The 22,866-nt window shown below is 40.7% G+C and overlaps 1 protein-coding gene across 3 annotated transcripts in view; it reads left to right on the forward strand.

The window, feature by feature from the left end:
* Positions 1-21,535, forward strand: part of ston2 (stonin 2) — a 96,132-nt gene extending 74,597 nt beyond the window's left edge. For all 3 annotated transcript variants that reach the window (XM_033027559.1, XM_033027560.1, XM_033027562.1), the window contains 3 exons: positions 4,103-6,418; positions 17,547-17,749; positions 18,352-21,535. In XM_033027559.1, the coding sequence (XP_032883450.1) occupies positions 4,103-6,418; positions 17,547-17,749; positions 18,352-18,435 (2,603 nt within the window). In that variant the 3' untranslated portion in view covers positions 18,436-21,535. The remainder of the gene's footprint in view (positions 1-4,102; positions 6,419-17,546; positions 17,750-18,351) is intronic.
* Positions 21,536-22,866: the final 1,331 nt, after the last annotated feature.

A 22,866-nucleotide genomic window follows, 5' to 3' on the forward strand; every position in this document is an offset into this window, starting at 1 on the left:
TCCCCTCTAATCCAGTCTGAAGAAAAGTCCTCACCCAAGTCATTGCCCTCCCTTTCTCATGACAGATGCTGCCTGACCCGCTGAGTTCCTCAAGCACTTTGTGGTTTGCTTAAGATTTTAGCATCTGCAATCTCTTATGTCTCTTTTTGGGCAATCTTGATCTTGTGAAAGGTATATAATGGTCATTCTTTAATGGAGTGTACTATTTCAACTCATTGGTTACGTAGTTACAGGTACTGTTTATACTCTGGTTATGCAGTTTGGTTGGGAGAAAATATTTTTTTTTTTTTTTTTTTTAATTTTTTTTAAATTTATTTATTAGAAGTAGACATATTATAAAATGTAGTTACATATTATAGTAAAAAAACTTTTCATATACATCAGTCATACATTATTAAAATTTTCCATTATCAATTACTTCTGCTTCTAGTGTTTTTATTTTTTATAGAAAGAGGGAGAAAGAGAGGGTAGAAAGTTACAAATAAAAAAGAAAGAAAAAAAACACAACAGAAAAACAAGGGAGGTGGAATGGGTTACCTGTAATACGTCAATGGAGATAGGTTCGTAGGTTATAAAGTATAGCTTTTCATCTGTTCCTGAGTTCAAGTTTCAGTTGGGTCCTCGTGCTGTGCCAATCTATCCCTTCAGATAGTTAATGAATGGAGCCCAAATTTTATGGAAAAGGTCTTGTTTGTCCATTAAGACAAGTCTAATTCTTTCTAAGTATAGGGTCTCCGACATTTCCGTAATCCACATTTTAATTGTGGGGGTTGTAGGGCCTTTCCAAAATGTTAATATTAATTTTTTCCCGGTTATTATACTGTAGTTGAGGAAATTTCTTTGGTTTGTTGTGAGTGTTAAGCTTTGTTCTGATATTCCAAGTATTATTAATTTTGTGTCTGGGTCCAGTTTTGTATTAATAACTTCTGAAGTTATTTCAAAAATATCTGTCCAGAAATGTTTAAGTTTTATACAGTTTGCAAACGTATGTGTTAAATTAGCCTCTAGATGTAGACATTTATCACAAATAGGAGAGATTTGTGGGAAGATTCTATTTAGTTTTATTTTAGAGTAGTGTAGTCTATGTAAGACCTTGAATTGTATTAAAGTATGTCTGGCATTTAATGAACATTGATGTATTTGTTGTAAACTTTCGTCCCACATATCTTTCGTGATAGGGTGACCTATTTCATTTTCCCATTTGTATCTATATGGTTCGGTCGGTGGTACCTCGTTGTTTAGTAGGGTGTTATAAATATAAGCTATTAGTTTTTCAGTATTAGGTCAAACATTCATCAATAATTTCTGATTCCATATTCCTGTAGACTTGTGTATTAGATTTAACATCATCTCTAATTTGTAGATATCTGAAGAAATTATTTGAGTGCAGTCCATAATTCTGTTGTAACTCTTGAAATGAAAGAAAAGTACCTTTCCCATAAAGATGTCCTATATTTTTGATTCCATAATTTTTCCATTGTGTGAAACCTTTGTCCATAAAGGATGATTTGAATAAAGGATTATTTACAATGGGAAGGCAGAGTGGTATATTATTCAATTTTAAATCTTTTTTTATTTGTTTCCAAATTCGTATTCCACTATGTATTATGGGGTTTTCTTTATAGGTTTTTTTGTGCAGTTTTGTGGGGGCAAATATAATCGGTCCAATTTCAAAAGGTAGACAATCTTCCTTTTCCATCATTAACCAATCTGGTTGTTGATCCATTTCTTCCAGCCAGAAATTCATGTTTTTAATATGGACTGCCCAAAAATAAAATAAGAAATTTGGCAAAGCCAAACCTCCATTTATCTTTGACTTACATAAATGTTTTTTACTTATTCTATGATTCTTATAATCCCAGACAAAACTTGTAACAATGGAGTCGACTTTTTTGAAAAAAGTTTTTGGGATATATATCGGAATTAATTGAAGTAGGCACAGCAGTTGCGGTAAAAAAATCATTTTTATAGCATTTATTCTCCCAAGCATAGAAATGGGGAGTGTTTTCCAGTATTGAATATTCTTATGTAGTTTATTCAGTAAGGGTGGGAAATTTAGTTTAAATAAGGAGGTATATGTCTTAGTTACATAGATTCCTAAGTATTTAAATTTATCTTTAACTATTTTAAAAGGGGATTGTTGTATTGTATGTAAATTGAATTTTGTTATTGGCATGATTTCGCTTTTATTCCAATTAATTCTATATCCCGAAAACTGACCAAATCGAGTTATTAGATTTAATAGGTTTGGAATACTAGTTTCTAATTTTGTAATATATTAGTATATCATCTGCATATAAGGAGATTTTATTCCTTGTGTCTCTAGTATTGTATCCAAATATTCCTGGATGGTTTCTAACGCTTTCTGCTAGGGGTTCGATTGCAAGAGCAAATAATAGTGGGGATAGTGGGCATCCTTGTCTACAGCCTCTAGAGAGATTAAATTTAGTTGATAGGGAGAAAATATTCTTAAAATGCACTATGAAATATTGTAGAAATCAAAGAACCGGTTTTCAAATTGTAGAGAAATTAATCTTCCAACAAGTTATTATTTGAAACCGTTCCAATAAATGCCAACATAACTCTAAGGATCAGTATCTGATTTCCATCGGCGTGATACAGGCCTTGAAACTCAATACCGAATGCAACAATTGCAGATAATTAGCCTTTCCGGTTTATGGCAGAATTGACTAGTTCTGATGTAAGTGCATCCAGCAGCAGTTAGAAACAAGGAACTGCCAATGCTGCCAAATAAGACATGAAATGCTGGAGGAACTTAGTAGGTCAGGCAGTATCTCTGGGAAACATGGGTAGGTGATATTTTAGGTCGAGACCCTTCTTCGGACTGATTGTGGGGGATGGGGGGGGGGGGGGGGGGAAAGAAAGCTGGAGGAGATGGGGCAGGACTATGCCTGGCTGGTTGGAGTGGGATAAAGGTGATGGTTGCAACCCTTTGTCCTGCACCTCTCTTTTAACATTCTTCCTCCCTCAACAATCAGTCTGAAGGATACTGAACCAAAACATCAAACTGTCTGCCCCGCTGATTTACTCCAGCAATTTGTGTCTAACAGAGTCACGTTAACTCAGTTTTTTTTTCTCTCTCCACAGACTCTGAGACCCATTGAGCATTTCCAGCATTTAAAAAAAAAACAGATTTCCAATAACTATTCTGTTCTGTTAACAGTTCCAGCTTTGGGTTCCACTCCACTTCCAGACAAGTTTAAACCCTTCCGAATAGCTCTAGAAAATCTTCCCATCAGGATATTGGCCTTCCTCTACTTGTCCCTCGTGTACAGTACAGTTCACCTCTGCCTGGAAGGAAATCCCAATGGTCCAATAACCTGAAACCCTCCCCCTTGCACCAGCTCCTCAACGATGCACTCCTCTGCCTGATCACTTATTTCTATCCTCACGACGCATAACACCGGGAATAATCCAGAGGTGACAACCTTTAAGGTCATGCTTTTTAGCCTTCTGCCAAATTCCCGATATTCACTCTGACAGACCTCATCTCTTTTTCTACCTCTATTGTTGGCACCATTGTGTATTTAACAAGCTTCTATTTTGGCATTTTCACTTGCACGGTATCCAATGTTTACACATATTCCTGATGGAGATAATGTGAATTCATTGAGATTTCAATGATTTGCCCAAATGCAATGCTAAAATATTCTTTAGTAGCATCTTGGGCATTGATGGAAAGGATGTAAAAACTATCCTGATTGCGGCTAGCATATTTTTTGTTTTGCCTGAATGCTGCCAACCTTCCCTACTCACAAATTACATTGCATTTTTAAAATAATAAATCATTGCCATGAATTTTCTTGGAACAGAATGAGGGTTCTCCTCATTTACTCTGTTAATTTGACAGTTCAATAAAGGATTCTGTCTGTCATCCAATGAATTTACTATGTGTAGAACCTTGCATGAAAATTCCAGCAACATGTACAACATTGGAGACTTTTAAACCTTGCTTACCAGTTTAATAATAATTACTACGTTGCTTAACATCTTTTAATTCAAACATGCTTGGTCCATTTATCGCTATTTTTTTATTGGCACATTTTATGTTTAATGTTCTTTTCAACTTTTTTCTTCTCAGATATTGGCTCATTTTATCGTGATCACAATGCGACTAGCATGGAATCAATGAACAGGAACTCAGACAAGGTGCAACTGGATGAATCCGGAATGTCAACGGCACGCTTTTCGACCTGGGTCAAATTTGATGATGACCCTGAAGCAACCCAAACATCTCTTTCAAAACTGGGAATTCCTCATAGTTACACCGATCAAGAAAAGGTCAAGGCATCCCTTGAGCCTGAAAGTGATATAGAAACGGCATCAACAAATAAGCTGTTGGATTTTTTAGCTGAAGACAATAATTATGTGTTTTCACAAATTAGACCGGCTATAAACCCGTATTCACCAACACATACTACTAACCCTTTTTTGGATGAAGCTCTGCGTGATGTTCAACCATCACCAATCAACCCATTTCAAGCGTTCTTTGAAAAAAATCAAAGTTCTCACACAATGAATTCATTGCCAAATGACTCTCAGATCTGTGAACAGCTAAATGAACCTGACTCTACATTTAACGATGCACGCATCAATCGGCAAAGAGATTCTATGTCATTCAGCGGAAGTCAAACTGACAAAAAGATTTCAGCTGTGTTCAGTAATTCATCAGATTTGATTTCTCCATTTACTGCCAAGAATATCAATAATCAAGATGATTCTGTTTTCATAAATTCACCAAGTGCAGTTGGCTCATTTTCTGATGTAAAAATCAGTAATCATAGGGATTCCATTATATTCGCCAATGGCAAAGATCTGATTCCCTTATTACCAGATGTTAAAGGCAATAGTCAAAAGAATTCTGCTGTTTCAGAGAATTCTCCAGATACAGTCTTTCAATTTCAAGCTGCGGATGTGGATAATGAAAGGGACTCTATTTTCATAAATTTATCAGATCCAGTTTCCCCACTTTCAGACGTGAAAATCAGCAGTGAAACGGATTCTATCATGACGTTTGGCCATCCTCCAGACTGCTCATTTCCGAATTCTCACGTCAATGGTCAAAGAAATTCCGTTATGTTCAATAATTCTTTAAATCCCACATTTACGGATGACTCGATGAATTGCACTCTCCAAAATGAAGTGTTCTCTCATCTCAAACAAATCAAAATTATGGATCCAGATCAAATTAACAGCCCCACCTTACCTGATGACCCTGTGCATTCTCCCGAGGCAGAAAACTATGCATTGAACCTTTTCCATCTTCCACCTAGAGACGGATGGACAATGATGCTGAGAATACCTGAGAAAAAGAACATCATGTCATCAAGGCACTGGGGGCCTATATATGTCAAAATGTTAGATAATGCACGTTTACAACTATTCTATGAAAAGGGTCTTGAAAAGCCTTTTAGAGAGATCCAGCTTCTGCCTTCCCATGAGTTGTCTGAGCTCAAACTTCAGAACTTTGATGAAAATGGGAAAATACACACGATAAGAATCGATCAGGTATTATACAGGGAGAAACGCAAGTACCATCCATTGCCAATAGTTGTTCAAACGCCTATTAGGGAGCAGGTAATCAAACTGGGCACCACCTGTTATGAAGATTATGTGAGCTTTGTGACTGCAATTCAAGATGCACTAATGAAAATGCCAAGTACCCGAGATATTTGTGCCAGTTACTTTGAAGATGAAATAACTGTGGAAGTACAAGATGAATTTAGAGGTGTTGTGGCCAAAGGAGACAACAAGCTTATCCAACACTGTGTTGTCGCACATATCAGTATACTAGCTTTTGTTTCTGGGATGCCAGAAAGCAGAATCGGCCTCAATGATGTTCAAATTAAGGGAAATGAAGTTGTGTCAAGAGATGACATAATTCCCACAACCACAACCAAGTGGATTAAAATAAGTGACTGTCAGTTCCACAAATGTGTTGATATTGATGAATTCAATAATTCTAGATCAATTAAATTTTTGCCATTGGATGGTCATAAATTTGAGTTGATGCGTTTCAGGACTACATACAGTGAGAAAACGCTGCCTTTCTCCCTCAAAACCTTGGCTACTGTTAAGGGGGCTGAAGTGGAACTTCAGTCTTGGCTGGTGATGTCATCAGGTTTTGTGCCTAATCAGGACCAATATGCAGTCATGCCTTGTGAAAATGTGATGATTCGGTATCCAGTCCCAATGGATTGGGTCAAGAACTTCCGGCGAGAAGGCGTCTTGCGAGAGAAATCACTGAAGGCCAGAGTGAATAGGAGTGCCAGCTTTGGTAGTGGAAGTGTGTCTGGCTCTGAGCCTGTTATGAGAGTAACATTGGGAAGTGCCAAGTATGAACATGCCTTTAAATCTATAGTATGGAGAATCAACAGGCTTCCAGACAAAAATTCAGGTGAGTTCCTGTTGGGGATGTAAATATCTCAAAGCACACACACCAATGGTTTTTGTTAACTATTATTTGCCAAAATAAGAAGTTTCTTAAGCTTGTGCCAGAAATGAAACAATCAAGATTTAACTAATATTAAATTGTGACCTCAGACACAAAATGAATGAAACAGAAATAGCTGCCAAAAAAGTCTCAAAGTGCTGGAGTAACTCAGCAAGTCAGGCTGTATCTCTGAAGAACATGGATAGGTGACGTTTCGCACCGATTACATTTCAGTTTCTAAAAATAGTTGCCAAAGAAACATATGTCTTTGACACGATATATTAAGTTGGATTTCAATTAATGGTAGTCCTAAATTTTTTAAATAATGGAAATGTAAAGGAGACGCTTAGAAATTCCATTGAACCCATAAGGTCCCACTGCCTATAACGTCAGACCAAGTGTTGCATATTTTTGAAGCGATTCAGGAGTCTGAGGTGGTTTAAGGAAGGTTATACTGGCTTTGAGGCTATGCAGATTGATTTCTGCTATGAACGGTTTGACATATGAAGAGAGACTGAAGGTTTGGCCTCTATACGCATTGAGATTTGTACAATTGATAGGTGATTTTATTGAAACAAAAAATTTAGGAGGCTTGTCACTGTGGATGTGTAGAGGATATCCCCCATCATGGCTATATAGGTGGGGCTATATAGAACTGGTTAGAGGTGCAGCTTCTGAATTAACGGTGGCCCATTTCAGATAGAAATGTTGAGTAGGTTTCCTCTCGGAGTGTTTCAACCCATGTAAACTTTCTACTTCAGAGAGCTGTGGAGCTGTGACATCCACAAATGTATTTGTGACAGAAATGGGCAAATATTTCAATTTCAACTGAGCTTCAAGGAGTACAGGGAGGGAGTGTGAACATGCTATCAAGGTCAAGATTCAATCAGCCATAATCTTACTCCATGGCAGAACAGTCTTGAGGGGTTAATTTCTGTCCATCTCCTGCTCCTGTTTCCCTGTGATCTTATGTGACTTACACCAGAAGTTCTTACCAGATGTTTTTATAATGATTAAAACAAGTCTTTCTCCCGAAGATCTGGTGTGCCCTTGGTATTCAGGGTGAACAGCAACTTAATTTATTATCTCTGCAAGTGTGATAAGATTACCATTAAGCACCCACATCACTTTTGAAGGCAATTAGTATCGGTCATGCTGACAGTTTTATGTTATTTGTTTATTCACAGATGTTCTTCCACAGCAGCAGTAAAATATTGAAGTCAGCTCCAATAACATTCTAGTTTTACCAAGGACATGAAGGAATTATATTGAACTTTCAACACAGAAACAGACCATTCAGCCCAACTGTGGCGATGTTTCTCTGTCTGTCTGTCTCTCTCTCTCTCTCTCTCTGTCTGTCCCTCTCTCTCTGTCTGTCCCTCTCTCTCTCTCTCTCTCTGTCCCTCTCTCTCTGTCTGTCCCTCTCTCTCTGTCTGTCCCTCTCTCTCTGTCTGTCCCTCTCTCTGTCTGTCCCTCTCTCTCTGTCTGTCCCTCTCTCTCTCTGTCCCTCTCTGTCCCTATCTGTCTGTCTTTCTCTCACTCTCTCTCTCTCTCTCTGTCTGTCTCCCCCCCCCCCTCTCTCTCTCTCTCTCTCTCACTCTGTCTATCTCTCTCTCTCTCTCTCTCTCTCTGTCTCTCAATTCAATTCAATTTCAATTCAATTCAATTTAAAAACTTTATTGGCATGATAAAAAATACATTGTTATATTGCCAAAGTATATGACATACATATTTAAAATGCATAAGTATAAATACAAGTATATAGTGCATAGATAGATATGTCCCTGTACATAAAGTCGCAATAGGCCTCTAGCCCTTTATTGATTGCTACTCGTTCTTGCAGCTGTAAGCAGTACAACAGAATAGCAAGTTTAGCAATTCAATATTAATTTCTTAATGTCAGTTAATGTCAATTAGTGTGTGCGCGCATATGTGCATGTTGGTCATTCACCGTCTCTCAGGTTATGGCATGCTGTTACGTATTGTGCACCAAGATGTGCCGTATTTCCTTCGCCAAGGATTATTCTTAGTTTTGATGTATCATCTATTTCTTCTCTCTCTCTAACTCTCCCCATCAGTGTCTCTCTCCCCGTCTGTCTCTCTCCCCGTCTGTCTCTCTCCCCGTCTGTCTCTCTCCCCGTCTGTCTCTCTCCCCGTCTGTCTCTCTCCCCGTCTGTCTCTCTCCCCGTCTGTCTCTCTCCCCGTCTGCCTCTCTCCCCGTCTGCCTCTCTCCCCGTCTGCCTCTCTCCCCGTCTGCCTCTCTCCCCGTCTGCCTCTCTCCCCGTCTGCCTCTCTCCCCGTCTGTCTCTCTCCCCGTCTGTCTCTCTCCCCGTCTGTCTCTCTCCCCGTCTGTCTCTCTCCCCCGTCTGCCTCTCACCCCGTCTGCCTCTCACCCCGTCTGCCTCTCACCCCGTCTGCCTCTAATCCCCGTCTGCCTCTCTCCCCGTCTGCTGCCTCTCTCCCGCTGCCTCTCTCCCGTCTGCCTCTCACAACCCGTCTGCTCTCTCCTCCCGTCTGCCTCTCATCCCCCGTGCTGCCTCTCTACCCCGTCTGCCTCTCTCCCCGTCGGCCTCTCTCCCGGTCTGCCCTCCTCCCCCCGTCTGCCTCTCTCCCTCGGCCTCTCACCCCTCTAGCCTCTCCACCCCGTCTTCTCTCTCCCCGTCTGGCCTCGTCTCCCCGTCCTGCCTCTCCTTCCCCGTCTGCCTCTCCTCCCCGTCTGCCTCTCTCCCCGTCTGCCTCTCCCGTCTGCCTCTCCCCGTCTGCCTATCTCCCCGTCTGCCTCTCTCCCCGTCTGTCTCTCTCCCGTCTGTTCTCTCTCCCCGTCTGTCCTCTCTCCCCGTCGTCTCTCCCGTCTGTCTCTCTCCCCGTCTGTCTCCTCTCCCCGTCTGTCTCTCTCCCGTCTGTCTCTCTCCCGTCTGTCTCTCTCCCCGTCTGTCTCTCTCCCCGTCTGTCTCTCTCCCCGTCTGTCTCTCTCCCCGTCTGCCCTCTCTCCCCGTCTGTCTCTCTCCCCGTCTGCCTCTCTCCCCGTCTGCCTCTCTCCCCGTCTCTCTCTCCCCGTCTCTCCCTCTCCCCGTCTGTCCCTCTCCCCGTCTGTCCCTCTCCCCGTCTGTCCCTCTCCCCGTCTGTCCCTCTCCCCGTCTGTCCCTCTCCCCGTCTGTCCCTCTCCCCGTCTGTCCCTCTCCCCGTCTGTCCCTCTCCCCGTCTGTCCCTCTCCCCGTCTGTCCCTCTCCCCGTCTGCCCCTCTCCCCGTCTGTCCCTCTCCCCGTCTGTCCCTCTCCCCGTCTGTCCCTCTCCCCGTCTGTCCCTCTCCCCGTCTGTCCCTCTCCCCGTCTGTCCCTCTCCCCGTCTGTCTCTCTCCCTCTCCGTCTGTCTCTCTCTCTCTCCGTCTGTCTCTCTCTCTCCCCGTCTGTCTCTCTCTCTCTCCGTCTGTCTCTCTCTCCCCCTCTGTCTCTCTCTCTCTCCCTCTGTCTCTCTGTCTGTCTCTCTCTCTGTCTGTCTCTCTCTCTGTCTGTCTCTCTCTCTGTCTGCCCCTCTTGCTCTCCGTCTGCCCCTCTCTCTCTCCGTCTGCCCCCTCTCTCTCTCTCCGTCTGCCCCCTCTCTCTCTCTCTCTCCCCGTCTGCCCCCCTCTCTCTCTCTCTCCCCGTCTGCCCCCCTCTCTCTCTCTCCGTCTTTCTCTCTCTGTCTTTCTCTCTCCGTCTTTCTCTCTCCGTCTTTCTCTCTCTGTCTGCCTCTCTGCCTGTCTCATTTTTTGCTATTCACCAGCCGCTCCACTTTACAGCAAGTTCCACTGCCTGAATTATGGATATTTGTATCCTGGATATTTGTATCCTGTATATCTTATTGGATTTATTCATGATTTTGTTTTCCTGCTTTTGGAATTCCCATGAATGGAACATTTCGTTTGGACCTCAAGGGGTCCAAATGACAATAAATAGATTGAATTGAATTTTTATTTTCTTTGATTTCACCTGATCAACACTTTCGTAAGACCTCTGTCGTGTTATCTCAAGATTTTGTGGACAAATGCTTATCCTGTCCTTCCTGTCATAATTCTAATATATCTTATTTCTTCTTTTTAAGTGCCTCTCCTTTCTATAATATGAAGACCAACACTATGACAAATTTTGCCATTGGATTAACAGTGATACTTCATTAATTGGATATTTAAAATTCTTTGCAAGGCTATTCTTTGCTGAGCTTTAAATTATTGGTAAATAAGATCAATAGTTCAGCATTTTAATCTCTCGCGTGCACTATATGGACATTTGTTTATTTATATATATTTGCACTTAGACATAACTAACAAAGTCAGAAATACCCAAAGCATTTTCTCATTGCATCTAATTTTCAACATTAGAGGCAAGTTGAGGATATTGGAACAGCCATCCAACTGGAGGTTGTCGCAGATAAATTCCAATCTTTATTTTTTATGGAATCAGCTTCCAGAGGAGGTATTGGTGGCCGGTACTATAACAGTAGTTAAAATAAACTTGGACAGGTATATGGATCGAAAATGTTTACGACTTGCTTAGTTGGCGCATCTTGCAGGCTATCCAGTTAGCAGAAAGACCGTACATGATTACAATCAACCTGACCACAGTATATCAACCATCGATCCCATTCACTGGCACTATCCTACACACTAGGGACAATTTACAATTTTTACCAAAGCCAATGAACCTACAAACCTGTATGTTTTTGGAGTGTGGGAGGAAACCGGTGCCCCCGGAAAAAACTCACTCGGTCACAGGGAGTACATACAAACTCTGAACAGACAGCACCCGTAATCAGGATCAAACTCGGGTCTCTGGCGCTGTGAGCAGCAACTCTACTCTACTCTGGGTTAGCCTATGATGAGCGTTTGACGGTACTGGGCCTGTACTCGCTGGCGTTTAGCAGGATGAGGGGTGACATTGAAACTTTTTAGATAGTGAAAGGGTTGGATAGAGTGGATGTGGAGAGGATGTTTCCACTAGTGGGAGAGTCTAGGACTAGAGGTCATAGCCTCAGAATTAAAGGGCGTTCCTTTAGGAAGGAGGTGAGGAGGAATTTATTTTGTCAGAGGGTAGTGAATCTGTGGAATTCTTTGCCACAGAAGGCTGTGGAGGCCATGCCAATGGATATTTTTAAGGCAGGGATAGATATAGATTCTTGATTAGTACAGGTGTCAGGGTTATGGGGTGAAGGCAGGAGAATGGGGTTAGCAGGGAGAGATAGATCAGCCATGATTGAATGGCGGAGTAGACTTAATGGGCCAAATGGTCTAATTCTGCTCCTGTCACTTATGACCTTATCACTTATTATGACCTTATGGTCAGCATGGACTAGTTGGGTCGAAGGGTCTGTTTCCATGCTGTATGATTCAGTGACTCTATTTTGCCTAAATGCATGATAAGCATTTGTATTGTAGGGTTTTAGGCAAAGCCAGCAGAAAACAACAAATGATCAACTGCTCATTTCACTTTCTTCTGCCAGGTTCAAAGAAAGATTTAATATTCCATTATCAATTTTCCAGCATGCACTGAGAGAAGCCATTGTAAAGAAAGCACACATAATCAAGTTCATTTTGAGCACTATTAAGATTTGAGCAGATCGGCTGACACTTCAGTGCAGTACTGAGCGTGTTGCCTTTTGGATGAGTTGTTAAACTAGATGACTGCAGTAAAGTGCGGAAACAAAATTGAAAAAGCTGAAAATATCCAGCACCTCAGCGCAGAGAAAATCAAGTTAATATTTCAGCTCAGTGACATTTTGAAAGTGATATTTTATTGCTGCAGAATCATCTGCTGTCGTGGCTGTAGATAACAAATTCCATTACATTAGGTGAGGTAAAGAAGGTCTTTCTGTTGTCCCTGCTGATAATAATTTGTAAACCTGCATCACAAAACTATTGCTGCTTATCTTATTTGTAGCACTTTTCAATGTCCAATTTCAACACAATTTTTACCTACAGGGTGGCAATGATTGCTTTCAAAAAGCACTTTAAACCCTCCTTAAGACCTGAAAAGTCCAGGCTTAAGTGCATGTTATTTATTTCTTAATAGAAAATGTAAATATATATGCAGTATAGTACTTAACTACTACGTTTTTGTTATAATTTCTTTGGACCTAATTACTTATTTACATCAGCTACAGCAATTCCATTTTGTTGCACTAACTTGGATTTAAGTACAACTTTATATCATATTTGGTTCCATTAAGTAGTCTGATGAGTTAAAAGCATCCCATCAGTTCTTTTTAAACAATTTCTGTCAAAAGCTAATTTAATTCCATTACTCTTCTATCCTGAAAGCATTACTGCTCCTACACCGAACAAATCAATGAATGAAAATAATCATGTCTGCACTTTTCAGATCTGGGTCAGTACCTCATTATAACACTGAATCATCAAGGGAATTTTGTTTATGAGCAGCTTACTAAGCAGCTATGTCAAAAATCTGCAAATGATTGAAACTACATGTCCAGGCTTCGTCCTATTATTCACACTGCAGTGTTGCTGGGTAAAGGCAATTATATACTGTTCTATTCAATTGAATTCTGTCTTCTATTATGAAAAAACATTCCAACCGCTGATAATAAGAGATATGAAAAGAAGAAGCAATGAAAATTGATTTGACATAAACCAAATGTTGTCACCCTGCTATAGGAAAGATGCCAATATAAGATGGAAAGTGTGCAGAGATGATTTACAAGAATGTTGCCAAAACCCGAGGGACTGAGCTATAGGGAGAGGTTGGGCAGGCTAAGACTTATTTCCTTGGCGAGCAGGATGTTGAGGGATGATCTTATAGAGGTGTATAAAATCAAGAGTGGAATAGATAGGGTGAATGCACGGAATTAATGTGCGCAGTGTTTCCCGGGGTAAGGGATTCAAAAACTAGAGGGCATTTCTGTATCCTGCTGCATACTTTGACAACATATTATGCCAAATTATCCCAACACTGATCCCTGCAAAACACCACTACTCACAGAGTATTGTGGAGCCATATGGGATCCTTTCAACAACAACAACAAGATCACCCTGGAGAAAGTACAACGCCGAGCAGCCCGCTTTGTATGTAATGACTACAATCGCAAATCGAGCGTGAATAATATGCTGACTTCTCTCGGATGGGACGCCCTAGAGCTCCGCAGAATCAGGCTAAGACATTGCAATTTACAAGGAGATTCGCAAAATCAAGCCATCAAATCTCCTGTCATCCCAGAGCACCAACTGCCAAGAAACAAGACAAAATAACGGTCCCTACATCATCAACTCGCTAAATTTCAATAAACTTTGCTACCAATGTTCCCTTTAACCAAGGACGATAAGGGAATGGAATATGTTGTCACCCTACACACGTGCTGCTCCCGATGTTAAGTCATTTAAAAAGGGGATTGAGCAACTAGATCTCCTCAACTTGATCAAAAAGGCCCACTTCAAAATGTAATCACTAGTCTACTCACTCCAACCTGCGCAAGATAACCACTTATGAGGTGTTTGTGCAGTAATCAACCAGAACCAGACCTCCTGATCAGAGAAACACCCCTCCTCCACAACCTCAGTCTGAAGAAGGGTCTCGACCCGAAAAGTCCTTCTCTCCATAGATGCTGCCTCACACGCTGAGTTTCTCCAGCATTTTTGTCTTCCTCCACGACCTTCTGTCTTGTATGGCCAAAATAATTTTGAATCAAATTGACTGTCACCATGGATTCAATTTGTTTTAATCTTCTGGAACTAGCTAACATGACAGATCTTGTCAAATGCTTTATTAAATTCCAATAGATAACATCCACTGCCCTAGCCTCCGCAATTATTTTTACACCTGCTCAAAAAACTCAATCCAGTAAGGCGAGACGTCCCCCACACAAAGTCAAGCCAACTGTCCCTAATAAGACCATGCTTTTTCAGTGCGAGTAAATCCTGTCCCTAGGAATAATCTCTCCAATTGTTTCCCTATCACTGATGCAAGGTTCACTGGTTTATTATTCGCAGGATTATCCCTGGCGCCCTTTGTCAACAAAGAAGCAACAGGCGTAAATTGACTTTGTTTGCTGTGCCGTAGATTGCTTGCTGTGTAAACAGCATATGCCATCCCATATGCAACTGGGGCCAGCACAGTGATGCAGCTGGTAGAGCTGCTGCCTCAGTTCCAGAGACTGGGTTCAATACTGACCTCGGGAGCTGTCTGTGAAGTTTGCACATTCTCCCTGTGACTGCGTGGGTTTCCTCCGGGTGCCCCGGATTCCTCCCACATCCCAAAGATGTACGGGTTTGTAAATAAATATTTTACTAACAACTACTATGCAAAAATAAATGTTAATATCTGAACTTATTCAAGTCAGTCTTCAGAAGGTTGTTGTAAAGTATAATCAGAAAATGATAGAAGTGCTCAGCAACAGGTGTCTTTTTCCTTCCATTTTCCTGAAATCTGGTGTTCTTGGCTGGCTGAAAAGTTGTTCTACAGAGAAAATTAGACATTGAACTGATACTGCACAGTGTCAACAGAAGTGGTGGAAGAATGTGACGGAGCGAAATTCCTGAAGTTTTTTGGAAACGTTGCACAAACTAACCACGTGTAATTTTGGGAGATGCTCATGAGGCATAAACGTAATTGCACAGTATTCCATCAAAGCTGGAATTGTTAAAGTGGTTGTTCTCCAAGGGAACCATTGCTGGAAATAGCAGGATGTCCTGCTGTGAGATGAACAGTTCTAGGATGCACAAGGGAATGTGAGCCCTCATTTGCCTTGTGCTCAAACCAACATCGTGGCAGAAGTGGAGAGGATCAGAGCGATTGAGTTCTGTTCTACCTCACAAAGAGGTAACAGACTTTACCTGAAAAATACTGAGTGCAGAGTGGAATCTATTACTCACTTCTGAGGAGGACACTCCAATAATGCTCAAGATAACCTAAATCCCTTTAAAGTGTACTTGAGTAAACCAATTTCCATTGGTCTCTTCTTCCTGTCAAGACCTATGTGTTGTCGTCCCTTATTCATACTCTGGTGTTGTCGTAGTTGATTCTATATTTGTGTTTCATGCTGATTGAAGTACTTTTCCAGGTAATACATAAGAGCACAATGCAGTTACATAATTCCTTTCTCAAAGTCCCAAAGGCAAGGCATAATTCTGACATTTTGTACTTGATGGCCAAGAGGAGAAGGAGAAAGTACCTTTTTTTTTTTGTTGAGGTAAAGTGACGTAATCTAACCTAATATCAGCAATTTCTAACTGTCAATTAGCTAGAGTTGAAATTTAATTGTCTTTAAAATAATTTTCTAATAGACACTGTTTGTACTACACATAAACACACCCAACATTCAGTCAACATGTATTTTTGTGTTGTTTGTTCTCATAAATACCCACACTAGTTCTATAGACCTGCAGCCTCCTTTTGTTCATTCCTCTAATCACTCATGTTGACGTTCATTTGTGTCTGAACCACCAATCCTGGAAGGGAAGTCCCATCTCACTGCCGTGTACAGGAGTTTCTTCTCTCTGATAGAAACATAGGTGCAGGAGTAGGCCCTTCAAGTCAAAACTGCCATTCAGTATGATCATGGCTAATCATCTAAAATCAGTACCCCGTTCCTGCTATTTCCCCACAATCCCTTGATTCCTTTAGTCCTAAGATCTAGATCTAACTCTCTCTTGAAAACATCCAGTGAATTGGCCTCCACTGCCTTCTGTGGCAGAGAATTCCACAGATTCACAACTCCCTGGGCAAATAAGTTTTTCCTTGTCTCAGTTCTAAATGGCCAACCCCTTATTCATAAACTGTGAACCCTGGTTCTGGACTTCCCCAACATCGGGAACATTTTTCCTGCATCTAGCCTGTCCAATCCTTTAAGAATTTTATATTTTTATATGTTTCTAAAAGAATCCCATCTTCTGCACTCCATCTTTTATCTATGACTCCTTGTATTTTTCAATCCCCAATTACTTTAGACTTGATATCCGCACCAACCAGCGATCACCCTGTACATTAACACTATCCTATACAAAGGGCAATTTGCAATGTTTACCGAAGCCAATTAACCTACAAACCTGAGCGCCTTTGGATTATGCGAGGAAACCGGAATGCTCGGAGAAAACACACGCGGTCAGAGACAACGTACAAACTCCGTACATACAGCACCCGTAGTCAGGATCGAACCCGGGACTCTGGCGCTGTAAAGCAGCAACTCTACTGCTGCGCCACACTGCCACCCTTAAACTGGTTGTCCAGTTCTTTATGTCGTCTAAGTGCCCAACCTCCTTCCTACAGTTGGATCCCAAAATTCCACTTGGCATGTTAACCAAAGTCTAACCAAGAATTTATTTTGGCCAGTCATTGCCTTTAGGCTACTTAATGTTTTACCAGCTTGAAATAAAATGGGGAATATCATTAACAATCTGATAATCTTTGAAGTTGACCAAGTTTGCAGCAGGTGACATTGTTTTATTGTGTGAATCTCCCAAGGAAGTACAGAGAAGGTTCACCAGGTTCACCAGACTGATTCCTGGGATGTCAGTACTTTCATATGAAGTAGACTGGATAGACTCTGCTTGTACTCGCTAGAATTTAGAAGATTGAGGGGGGATCTTATAGAAACGTACAAAATTCTTAAGGGGTTGGACAGGTTAGATGCAGGAAGATTGTTCCCGATGTTGGGGAAGTCTAGAACAAGGGGTCACAATTTAAGGATAAGGGGGAAATCTTTTAGGACCGAGATGAGAAAAACATTTTTCACGCAGAGAGTGGTGAATCTCTGGAATTCTGTGCCACAGAAGGTAGTTGAGGCCAGTTCATTGGCTATATTTAAGAGGGAGTTAGGCGTGGCCCTTGTGGCTAAAGGGATCAGGGGATATGGAGAGAAGGCAGGTACAGGATACTGAGTTGGATGATCAGCCATGATCATATTGAATGGCGGTGCAGGCTCGAAGGGCCGAATGGCCTACTCCTGCACCTATTTTCTATGTTTCTACGTAAGGGTGAATAACTTGCTTTTCATTCAATAATCGGATCTTAAAATGTCATTCCATAAATATGAATAATTAATGTTCCAACAAAAAAAATGCTTTGAAGTTTATGGTGCTCATTATGCTTATTAAATCTTGTTTCTCCAGCTTCAGGGCATCCACATTCGTTTTACTGCCACCTTGAGCTGGGGTCTGATCGGGAAGTGCCTGCTAGTTTTGTCCACTATGTGGACGTGGAGTTTGATATGCCTAGTAGTTCGGCATCGAAAGCAGCAATTAGGTCGATCTCAGTGGCCAACAAGACGATTGTGAGAAAGTGGGTTGTTTACAAAGCTCACTACAATTATCAGGTAAACTCACAAATTATAATCACCATCTGGCACATTACTATCTCATTCATTTTTCCTTGAACAGTCAGTACTTTGTGCAGAAGCACTGATATGTTTTGAAAGTTTCAGCTTTCACCTTCACACATGCAACTCTATTCCCTGTGTTTTGTCTTTCTTTATAAATTTTGAGCACCATTACAGCTATCAGATCAAACTACTAAGAAAATACAAAGGAATGAGTGTGACTCATCTCTCAATAAGACGCAGCTTTTTTATCTCTTCTCAGAATGTGACTGATATTTATTGCACAGTCCTTGTTGTCATGTTTAATATAAATTAATGTCTCAATGGCTTCTTCAGAGACATTTTAAAGGGAAATCATTTTGGAAAATGTCAAATTGCCGCCTTACACATTTTAGCACTAATTTTGCATCTTTTGAAAGCAGTGGTAAAATAATAGGACTATTTATTGATTCACAAATGCACCAGATATTTGAGGATAAAGTTGCAGCTTGATTTGACAATTACAAATGCTAAAAAAATAAAATTTGTGTAATGTGATTTTATTCTGGATAACTTTTAAAAGTTGTGTTTGCAGTGATGGGTTTTTTAATTTTACACAGGTGGAAATGGAACAGAAAAGGGTTCGAGCTCCAAGTGGGGATAGCATGGAAACTGATCATCCGAACGAGTGTGCTCAGCAGTGAAGCCAGACACAGTAAAGGACTGGGCTATTCCAATGTCACTTCAGCGTGCCTATGTGGCAAATAGCACCTTGCTGCCATTGTGCTAATTTTGGCATTTCAATTCCTGAAGCGACCAAAAGACAAGGAGTTTTAGAAAAAGACTACTAAATTCATGAATAGAATTGGCTGAAATGTATAGACAATGACTTTGAGGACCCTGACTACTGATTGAAAGGTGGATTTAATCCTTTGTATGGAATAGATGTAAAGTGCTGAATATTCTCATCAAACACCACATAATCAATCTCTGTTTCTCTCTTGGATGCACTGAGGACTTGAACAAGGAGTGAACATGGGAGGGTCTAGGTCCCACTGTTATGTAACTCTTTGGCGTGTTGTTGCTTTTTACTTTTCCCCTTCTATAAACACAGAAAGAAACCACCTCTTTGCTCTAAGCAGCAGATCTCCCTCCCCCGCCTTTCCTTTTGCGCTTGTGAATCTGAAGTTGCCATTTTGTAATAGTCATTTTCTCAACAGGTCTAGAATGAAAAAAGTAAATGTAAAGATACCTTGTTTCATTTTTTTTAAATCTGCTGACATTGTGGTTTTGAACTTACAGATCACAGAAATGTTTTTTTATAAAAATATTGTAGTTGGATGAATGAAATGTGCATCAAACTTTGAAAAAGAAATTCATTCTAGTGACAAGCACAGTTAATAGGATGTTACCTTATTGGTCATTTACTCCTTGATCTCTTTAACTCTTTGACTACTTAATGGATAGATCTGTTATCTGAAGTTCTGAGCCTTGCAGGTGTGTGGCAATGAATATTTATTTTGCCAAAGATGCCAAGAAAGTAAGTTGGGAAAATGTCAAGCCTGAGGTTAGTGCTGAATTTATAAATGAGGAGCTGCAGATGCTGGTTTACAAAAAAAGGCACAGTGCTGGAGTAACTCGGTGTCAGGCAGCATCTCTGGAGAAAATAGATAGGTGACGTTTCGGGTCAGGACACTTGTGAAAGAATGGTCCAGACCCGAAACGTCACCTATCTATGCTGCCTGACCTGCTTAGTTACTCCAGCATTGTGTGTCCTAAGTATTGAATTTGCTGTTATTACCCAAGGTAGTAAACCAAAACCTATCAAAGGACTCAGCACAATTGTACCAGTGTCTTTAATATAATTGTCCTTAGAACAAAGAACAGTGCAGCACAGGAATTAGTCCCCTTATCCCACAATGTCCATGCCAAACATGATGCCAAGATAAACAAATCTCCTCTACTTGCATGTAATCCATATCTCTCTGTTCCCTGTATATACATATGCCTATCCAAAAGCCCCTTAAATGCCACTATCGTATCTGCCTCCACCACCACCCATGACATCGCGTTCCAGGCATCCACCACTCTCTGTGTAAAAATAAAACCTTCCCCCTCACATCACCTTCTTAGTGCATTTGGGTTAATGAAAATGAAAAAACCCTACAGCAAAGAGAGATACAACAAAGAAACGGGGTCTTTGGCCCCAGAACCCGGACTGACTGTCATACGCAATGTTAGCGCAAATCCTACATTAACCCATCTTATTCTCCCCACATTCCCGTTAAATTTCCCTCGGATTCTATCATTTATACAGACTAGGGGCAATGTTACAGTGGCCAATGATCCCACTGACGCATGTTTTTTTGATGTGGAGGGTTTACGAACATCTTGAGGAAACCCATGCAGACTTGGGGGGGGAATAAGTAACCTCCACACAGACAACACAAGAGGTCAGAATGGAACTCAGATGGGGAGAACTGTGAAGCAGCAGCTCCACTAGCTGCGCCACTGTGTTGGCCCATTGGAGTGAAAATTCGTGAAACAATTTAATATTGTATTATGACACAATACATCCATAAGACCTGCCATCTACTTTAGATTACAGTACATTTGAAAACAATCATTAGTGCTGGGGAAAAAGCAGGAGAAAGAAATTATATTAAGGAAATGTTTAAATATGCTCCAATTCCAACCACACCTCTTTAAGTTCAAATAAAATCATATTTTTCTCGCTGAAAATTGTGTCAGACCAGTATTTTGAGATGTTGTACATTGAACATGAATGGAGCACCGAAGGGATGAAAAAAGTGGCAAATTGTCCGTATGTCAAATGTCCTAGACTGTGTGGAAAGAAAAACAGGGAAAAGAATTGAGGAAAGATTTCATTGCAGAGGCAGGAAATTATAATTGCATTTTGCAGACAAACTTTTGTATTTCATCAATTTTCCAAAGCTGCAAATTGAATATTGACTGCCCTAACACAGAAATGCCAGCATCATCCATGACAAAATGTAAAAGTATTTGTAATATTCAGAATACGATTCTAATTTTTAATATCTTACAATACAAGTTTGGTGAATACTGGCAGATTCTCTGGTATTCCATATCTTTTCAGAGCCTGTAAACCATTTCAGGAATGTATGCATTTATGGAATGGACAGGTGGTATTTCAGGTTGGGACCCTTCTCCAGGATGACTCCAACATCTGCAGTTCCTTGTGATTCAATCTAACTGCTGCAACTTCTTCACTAGATCCTCTTTGTCTCTCCATCAAATTGGCACCATCCTAATATTTCCTAATGTTGACTTGCTGTCAATTTTTTTAATTCTGTTAAGGCATCTGTGAAGCACCTCGGGACATTTGACTGCTTTAAAGTTCCATAAGATTTTTATTTTAGAAGTATAATGAATTAGCTTGACTAACCTTAACATTCTACAGAAGAGAAAAATCAAAGCTAGGCTACCTACAAAATATATCCATCAATACTCTTTGTACTTCTATCTGTTTAAGGTGTATCATAATGAAATGTCCACATATAACTGGTGATTATTTGTATTTTTAAATAAATGTTTGGGGTGTCTAGCATTTCTGGCTGTAGAATGCATTCTTCACTTGAGAGTAAGATTTTTTTTTGTGTTTGTTTTAATTTCACCATGTTTGTTAAAAGGACACGAACAAATTGAAGGTTCTGTTGTAATCTGAAGACAAAACATCCTTCAACTTTGCTTTGCGCTGCATTCACAGTGATTAAAATACTTATGGGGTTAAACTTTTCCGCAGGACCTCATTAAACAACAAAAGGTCATTTCTTGTTCTTTTGGAATGTAGCTACTCAAAGTAATTTTCAGATGCTTTTAGAAATATTTCTGACTGATGTTACTGCATAAATTTAGCTAACTGAAATTGATCCATCATTTGTAGTTCTAACCCGATTGCTGTATTCTGGCATGGTGATTTTGTTAATATCCTAACAATCCAGAGATCTGGATGGACGTGGATAGATCAAATACTACAAATGGAAATTGGGAAATGAAGTTGAATACATTTGGTTAGGACTATAAAACTTTATTAGTGTTGAATGAATTGATAAGAGAAGTCCATGCTGCTTTAATGGCACTTTGTCACTTGTACCAAAGTAGAGTGGAATTTTTTTAATATACAGTTCAGTGAAAATCTTACCACAATTATACTTAAGTACAAGAATAAAGAGAAAGAAGATTGGACTTATTTGCCTTCCATCACAGTGAGGAATGTGGGGATTCCGCTGTGGTGGATGTCTCGGTTAACTTTTATGTATTTGTGTGTCTTGTTGCTTTTTTTTCGTATGGCTGTATGGTAATTCGCATACCACTGTACCTTAATTGGTACATGTGACAATAAAAGACCTTAGAAATTTTTGAAGAATGTAGGGCTGGTAAATTACCCCAGACACAGGACACAATAGTTGTCACATTTCTGGCGCCATTTTGTGCGATTCAAGTTCAAAATTGTTTAAATAAAATGTTGTGCCTTAACTTGGCCATAAAGGGCCATCGTCCTGGTGGCAGCACTGGATCGGAGTTGCAGGGACGGTCTGGCCTGGCCTGACCAGATGATGATGATGATGTCCTCCACCACTGCTCTGCCACTCTGAGCCGCCGCAGACTGCATCCGATCTGTGCGCTCGGTTACTTGGGACGGAGTCCAATCCAATCGAGCCCTAAGCAGCTGCAGGGCCTCCAGCAGCCCACTCTACCGACGTCTAGATCCAGTCGTGTCGTTTCATGCAAGGTCCTTTGAAAACAACATTTAACATGGTGCAAGTCATGATGATATTCATGAAGGCATTCATGATAAAATAGCTGCTTTGTGTGCACAAAGTTAGTTGGACACTGGATCACGTTGAGGTGGGGACAGTGGTTGAAGGAATGAGATCAGGCTGACATGAAATTGTGGTACGGCTTTATAGTTGAGCAAATTGGCAAATGAGGGCCCTGAAATAATGCTCAACAAAAAGGGCCAAAGTGCAGAGGTAATGAGAGCAATCACTGATGAAGGGTCTCGATCTAAAACATTTCCTTTTCTCCAGAGATACTTGCTGCCTGACCCGCTGAGTTCCTCCAGCATTTTGTGTCTATTCTGAAGAAACACC

Source organism: Amblyraja radiata, chromosome 9 (genome assembly GCF_010909765.2).
Source record: "Amblyraja radiata isolate CabotCenter1 chromosome 9, sAmbRad1.1.pri, whole genome shotgun sequence".
Taxonomy (NCBI): domain Eukaryota; kingdom Metazoa; phylum Chordata; class Chondrichthyes; order Rajiformes; family Rajidae; genus Amblyraja; species Amblyraja radiata.